The 7859-nt window shown below is 39.7% G+C and overlaps 1 protein-coding gene across 1 annotated transcript in view; it reads left to right on the forward strand.

Annotated features, from left to right (window-relative positions):
• Positions 1 to 7859, forward strand: part of LOC101847939 (phosphatidylserine synthase 2) — a gene marked incomplete at its 5' end in the record, with an annotated part of 17282 nt that overhangs the window by 1402 nt on the left and 8021 nt on the right. Inside the window, 4 exon segments of the mRNA XM_005092612.3 lie at positions 675 to 757; positions 2286 to 2353; positions 5564 to 5695; positions 7100 to 7150. Coding sequence (XP_005092669.2) covers positions 675 to 757; positions 2286 to 2353; positions 5564 to 5695; positions 7100 to 7150 — 334 coding nt within the window.

Genomic DNA, 7859 nt, shown 5'->3' on the forward strand with positions numbered 1-7859 from the left:
GAAAAATTTTCTTCTCTAAAATTGTCTCCTTTCACCTCCTTTCCTGCTCTCTAGCAATGTTCTGTTGTCTGCTTTTATTTCCACTTTCTGCCCCCACCCCCTCACCTCCTTTGTCCCCTCCTCTGGGCTCCTGACTCTTTCTGCAGTCTTTCTACTGCTACTCCTTGGCTCCTCCTTACTGCTGTCTTTCTGCCCCACCCCTGATCTTTTGGTAGGAAAGATCTACGCCTAGCCTTCTCGGACAAGGGCGAAAAATCTTGGAGGGCCTGTGTGCAAGTTGCGCACGTTAAAGATCCCTTGGTGGTCTAAAATCTATAAGAGTAGGCTTTGCCGCCACTTGGGCAAAATTCAAAATTTCCTACCAACTGAAAATATTAGGTGTATCCCGCGCGCTCATATGACCTTATGCAGTTGCGAGCGCCGTAAAACACTTACCAAAAAAACCCCCACAAAAAAACCCTGTCTGTAGTCGTTATCTCCCCTTCTTCTTTTTTATGTTTGATACTCTCTTATAACACCTCTAATCTTCTGGCGCTCATATGACCTTATTCAGTTGCCAGCGCCGTAAAGCCTCTACTAGAACTGAAAGAATATTCCCCCCCCCCCTAATTTTGAACTGAATAGCCTTTATTCTTTTCTGCTGTATGACGACTTTGTTGTTTCTTTCTCTCCAGAGGTCTGGTGGCCATCATTTTGGCTTTTCTGCTGTTTGGCGTGATCAACACTCCAGACGGAGCCTTTATCCGTCCACACCCTGGTGAGTTGTTGAGATGGATTATGCAACATTGCAATCAATGCCTTGTAGAATTACACAGTTTCTATTTCTATCTGACATTTTTGGCCGTTATGAGTTCCTAAGACCAAAAGGTCAGAACGCAAATGCTCTAGCTATCTGCTCTTTCAAAATCGTAAGAATATTCGGAGTCGTTTTCAAGATACTTAAAGAATTTCGTTCGAAAAAGCTTGACATATTATTGTGAAACTAAAAAATTTTGACCTAATATTTCTCAAAACTTGGTACTGAGCAGATAGAACTTTGTAATTAATTCTGAGGTAGCGATTGACCAACAGAAAAAGAGATGTATGAATCTATGTGTGCGTGCTTGTGTGCCTATTTGTGCATATGCGTATGTATTTGGCGAATTGGTTAAGCTCTTGGGTTCACAGCCGTTAGGTTGTAGGTATGAATCTCGTCATCAACACTCCAGACTTTGTCTTGCGCTCATATGACCTTACGCAGTTGCGAGCGCCGTAAAACCCTATACTACTACTACTACCACCAGACTTAGCCTTTATCGGTCCACACCCTGGTGAGTTGTTGAGATTGGTTATTGCAATATTGCGCTGCCTTAGCATTGCCACGTCGAGATTGGTTATTGCAATATTGCGCTGCCTTAGCATTGCCACGTCGAGATTGGTTATTGCAATATTGCGCTGCCTTAGCATTGCCACGTCGAGATTGGTTATTGCAATATTGCGCTGCCTTAGCATTGCCACGTCGAGATTGGTTATTGCAATATTGCGCTGCCTTAGCATTGCCACTTCGAGATTGGTTATTGCAATATTGCGCTGCCTTAGCATTGCCACGTCGAGATTGGTTATTGCAATATTGCGCTGCCTTAGCATTGCCACTTCGAGATTGGTTATTGCAATATTGCGCTGCCTTAGCATTGCCACGTCGAGATTGGTTATTGCAATATTGCGCTGCCTTAGCATTGCCACGTCGAGATTGGTTATTGCAATATTGCGCTGCCTTAGCATTGCCACGTCGACAGTGATCACAACAACAACAGTCTTCACCACCAGCACGACAACCATAACAGCAGCAACAACAACAACAACAACAATAACAACAGTAACAACAACAGCAGCAGCATTAGCAGCACAACACCAACGACATGAACAGCAAGGACTTCAACAGCAACAACAACAACAACAACAACAGCAGTAGCAGCAACAACAGCAACAGCAACGACAACAGCAACAGCAACAAAACTCAACAGCAACAACAGCAGCAGTAGCAGCAACAGCAACAACATCAACAGCAACAACAATAACAGCAACAGCAACAACATCAACAGCAACAACAACAACAGCAACAATAACAACAGCAACAGCAACAACATCAACAGCAACAACAACAACAACAGCGGTAGCAGCAACAACAACAATAACAACAACAACAGCAGCAGTAACAGCTACAACAACAACATCAACAGCAACAACAACAACAACAACTGGTATGCCACTCACCTGATCTTTGCTTTTTTTCTCTCCATCTACAGCCTTCTGGAGACTGGTCCTGTGTTTGAGCATTGTTTACGAGCTCTGCTTGGTCTTCATACTCTTTCAGGTAGGTCAAAGGGACACCTCTTGCTGTTTGAGCCGAAGCAGTCGTTTGGCCCCCTAATGTATCTTTTTTTTTTCAACGAGGACCAATAGTGCGGTCAAAAATTCGTGGCGCGACTTATTGTCAAATATCTCCTCAACTATCGAACATAATAAACTCTCCAGCTTTTGCACAGTGACTTGTATCAATTTGGCTTAACAGATCAATATTTCTGTAAAGACCTGTTAGCTCTATTCCATAAAATTCCTTAATAAATACTAATAATAAATCCTAGTGGGTTGTTTCTACTGATTTTAAAAGGTTTACAGCTGGGACGATATTGCTTTTAAAAGCAAGTCTGTCTTTTTTTTCTAATCGCAAAATTATCTTTATTGAACGCATGTTTTGAGAACCATTAGTGCAAAAAAGTGTTCACTGTAAATTTGTTGTAACTAGTTTTGCCACTAAAAAGTACCATTGGTGAGCTGTGACGTAACCCATATATACGTATACAAAATGTGTGTGAAAAGCGGGAAGTGCTGTGAACAATTCCATTTTCGGCGTGAAGAAGATTTGTAGTATTTCATATTAATTTATGAAGAAAGGTTCTTTCGTCTAGCCTCAACTGTTGTGGAAAAATATGATTAAGTTAAGACAAATTGATACAAACTGTTGTGCAAAGTGTGGGTGAAATTGATTCGCCCGTTAAAAAAATATTTGAGGATAAGTTGGGCCTCGAATATTTGACTGCACGTTTGCAGTCCATCGTTTTAACAAGGACACTTATGGTGAAGTTGCCGTGCACAGGCCTGGAGGTTAAAGTTCAGGAGTTTGAAACTATTAATATATTGGGTATGCATGAACAGAATTTTGAAGGTTGTATGCCCAAAAATTGACGAGCGCCTGACTCCACCTCGTGGCAACACAAATGATCTGTCTGCTCTATCCAAATCATAAGATGATTCTGACTCGTCATCAAGATATTCAAAGAATTGCATTTGAAAAAGCTTGACATGTGTGTGAAACTTAAAAATAAAATTTTTCGTCAAAGTTCTCAAACCTAGGCACGGGGCAGATAGGTCTTTGTAATTATTCGAAGGTAGCGATTTGCCTAATAGCATTCTAGCTGTAAGCAAGATCAGAGTTATTGAACTTCGGGGATTTAGGGACAGCTGTGACGGTGTGGCTAATTATAGATTAGAATGTCGCTACCCTACCCTCTAGTCTACTGTCTCGGCTGGTTGGGGGGGGGGGGGGGGGGGGGGGGGGTTATTAGAGACTTGAAGAACAAGCTGTTCTACTTTTGTTATGATGATGATGATAATAATAATAATAATAATTATTATGATTATTATTAGTATAATAATTATAATTATACTATATATATAATAATAATAATTGTAGTAATAGTAACGATAATATTAATAATAATAATGATGATGATGATGACAATAATAGTAATTATAATTATAATAATATTGATAATAATGATAATTGTAGTAATAGTAAAGATAATAATAATGATAATAATAATAATTGTAGTAATAGTAAAGATAATAATAATGATAATAATAATAACAGTAATAATAATTTCATTTATATAGCGCGTATCCACGCTATACAGCATGGTGTATGCACTTTACAACTTTGTTGTTGTTGTGAAATGGTCGCTTTTAAGGACAAGCGGGCTAACCCGGATTTCGGGGGTTTCTAGAAATCTTGACGTACACCAAAAATGGGCATTGCCTTACCTATAGGAGAAGTTTGGTTTCATTGGTGTGCATATTTGTTTGGTTATAAAGAAAACTCTCCTTGTCTTTTGAAGAGACTGAATAAGGATCCAAAAACTCAGATTTTCTGAAAACAGCTTTCACCAGGATAGCCCCCCCCCTTGTGCTTAAAAGCGACCAAATATCAGCACATGGATTAGGGAAGGGATGTTACTCTCTCCCAATTTTCTCTCTTTCATACGGCAAAGTGAATTTGCAAAACAGTAATATTATCCCTTTAGATTATGCAGTTGCGAGTGCCGTAAAGCCTCTACTAAAACCAAACAAACAAATCTTTAGATTAGTTTTACTAAGGGTTTTACAACATTTGCAACACAATTGTGAGGCAGCGTGGTGGAATCAGGCTCTCGTCAAAATAATCACAGTGAAGAAACTTGCATTTTTCCGCAGGTTTGTGAATTTTTATCAAAATTTTGTTTTTTGGCTCAGCACCTTTAATGCCCATTAAAGAATTCATTTCTGTGTGAGATTTTGTGGAAAACGTTGATTAAAGGCACGAAAATTGTAAATTTTCAGTTACTACGGACTCTCCAGCTAAGGAAATAACTAATCTTTGGCGGCCATTTTCCCACTAATTTTACCTCTGAAAACAGGTGACCCCCACCTCCATCTTTCGCAAATATCTCGACTTGTAGTCAAGATAAATAGATACTTTTTTTTTCATCCAAATAAAGACAAGTGAACAAGCTTTAAGATGATACCAATAACTCTACATGCCCAAAAATTGACGAGAGCCTGATTCCACCACGCTGCCTCACATATAGGTCATAATATAAATGCCGAAGATTGGAGGTGTTGCTAAAGAGTAACGTACAAAGGAAAGAAGGGTTAAAAGGTCAGGATGATGGATTATAGAAAAGGGGGAGCAAGCCACACACCCAGAGCACCCGAGAGCCGCCCATACATTTTTTCGAAATAGATGTAATTTTTTTTTTTTAGTTTAGTAGAGGTTTTACGGCGCTCGCAATTGCATAAGGTCATATGAGCGCCAGAAGATTAGAAATGTTACAAGAGAGTAACAAACATAAAAAAGAAGAAGGGGAGATAAGGACAAACAATAGATGTTTGATAGGACTGAAGGAGCAAACCACACCAGAACACCCACCCGCCAACCACCCACGACCCGAGTTGGAGCGGAGCTATGTCTTCTTATCTTTTATTTTATATTTGAGTAAAGAGGAGTACGTCGATACAATAGTGGTCACTTAGTTTTTGTTTGTTTGTTTGTTTGAGTAAGGAGAAGCACACCGATATATACAATAATGGCCCATTTAGTGATTGTAAAATGTAAGACAGACAGAATCAACATTAAAACATTTTTTTTTAGTTATTCGATAGGACAGAAGGAGCAAACCACATCCAGAGCACCCACCAGCCACCCTCATAATTTCTTGAAATAGATGTCGAAATAGTGATGATGATTTCCTGTTTGTTTCCTTCGCAGACTGTCAGTGACGCCCGGCACCTCCTGAAAAATTTTGACAGCAAGCTTGGGGAGCAGCTACCAGAGAAAGCCTATGGGGGGAACTGCCTCATCTATGACGCCAACCATACAGACCCATGGCATAATATGTGGGTACGTACTTGCTGATTGAATGTTGAACAATACAGACCCGTGGCATAATATGTGGGTACGTACTCGCTGATTGAATGTTGAACAATACAGACCCGTGGCATAATATGTGGGTACGTACTCGCTGATTGAATGTTGAACCATACAGACCCGTGGCATAATATGTGGGTACGTACTCGCTGATTGAATGTTGAACCATACAGACCCGTGGCATAATATGTGGGTACGTACTCGCTGATTGAATGTTGAACCATACAGACCTGTGGCATAATATGTGGGTACGTACTCGCTGATTGAATGTTGAACCATACAGACCTGTGGCATAATATGTGGGTTCGTACTCGCTGATTGAATGTTGAACCATACACAGGGATGCCAAATCTGCGGTTTTTCCGTTTTTTTCCTTCGCTTGCAAAGGAAAGGGCAATGGTAAGAGAAATGTTTTTGTTTGCTCATTGAAAGATTTTACAAAGTACGTTTGAGGTGAGATGTGATGCTCCGCTCATTTTCAAGTTTTTTTCCAAAAATTATTTGACATCCCTGCATATTATTTGACATCCCCTGGCGTAATATGTGGGTAAGTACTCGCTGATTGAATGTTGAACCATATGGACCCTTTGGCATAATATGTGGGTACGTACTCACTGATTGAATGTTGAACCATATGGACCCTTTGGCATAATATGTGGGTACGAACTCGCTGAATAAATGTTGAACCATATGGACCCTTTGGCATAATATGTGGGTACGAACTCGCTGATTTAATGTTGAACCATATGGACCCTTTGGCATAATATGTGGGTACGAACTCGCTGATTGAATGTTGAACCATACAGACCCATGGCATAATATGTGGGTACTTATTTGTTGATTAAACTGTTGACAAATGTTTGACATGAAAACAAAAATAAATTGAGCTAAGTGTATGTGTGTGTGTGTATTTAGGTCGTGTATGTATGTACATATATATGTACATACATTTATGTACATAGGTATACATTTATTTCCACATTTACTGTGATCTGTGCGTCAACCTAGGAGCCTGCTTTTACCATGTAAAGCAATTTTTTATCTATAATTTACATGCCTAAGAATGCATTCCCAAAATAGAAATCGTGGGTGGTTGGCTGGTGCTCCGGTGTGTTTTACTCCTTCTTTCCTATAAAAAATCTATCTTCCTGATCTCTCCTTCTTTTTTGTGTTTGTTACTCTCTTGTAACACCTCTAATCTTCAGCACTTATAATGACCTTATTGTGTTGCAAGTGCCGTAAAATGCTTACCAAAACTAAAAATAGAAATCCGCCTGAGAGCCCTTTTTATTTTGATGATGTGTGTGTGTGTTTGTGCATTCGTTCACATGAGAGAGTAATTATTTTTTTCTTTTTTTTCTTTCTTTTCTCTCTCAGGACAAGATGGATGGATTTGTCCCCACCCACTTTTTTGGCTGGTGGTTGAAGGTGAGTGTAATGTACGACTGATGTTATGAAATGGAAAAATGGGAATAACTATGTTGCGAATGTTGAAAGAACGATTCTTTAATATCACAATTATTTCCCCTTCTTGATTTGTCACACACTGTCTCTTTTGGAATTCACACGAGATTTCCGTGTAGAAGAAACAACGATAAAATCAGTTCACCGGCAGGTAGGCAAGAAAGAGGTCGTGTGTTTTCGTCTTCTTACAAGTATTAATCTTTTTATAATGTGAGGCCATATGCAGCCGTCACAGTAAGGAACATTCTTATTCTACTAAAAATAATTCTCTAAAATAAAATGGAAACTATGTAAGTTCAAAGCCTCTTGCAACACTGTGAGGTTATTTAAGAGGCGGGGCCTCCAAATTTATGGTCCATTTCCTATAGGAACTGAACTCAACCAAATGAGAAAATTTGTGTAAAGTGCCTTTCCCAAGGACACAATGTCAGAAAGAGCTGAACTATTGTCCATTTGCTATAGGAATAGGGCCAAGCTAAAGGAGAACATTTATTGTATGAATTCGGAAAGAGCTGAGATCTTGCTATCACTTGATGTCACTCAATGCTTCAAGTCATGAATAAGAAATGTTAACCGTTACCTTTTCTTTTCCTCTTCCCCCTCCCCCCTCCACCTCTCTCCCCCTCCTGCCCCCTCTCCCTCCTCCTGCCCCCCTCTCCCCCCTCCTCTTTCT

This window comes from Aplysia californica, unplaced genomic scaffold, assembly GCF_000002075.1.
Source record: "Aplysia californica isolate F4 #8 unplaced genomic scaffold, AplCal3.0 scaffold00049, whole genome shotgun sequence".
Lineage (NCBI taxonomy): Eukaryota > Metazoa > Mollusca > Gastropoda > Aplysiida > Aplysiidae > Aplysia > Aplysia californica.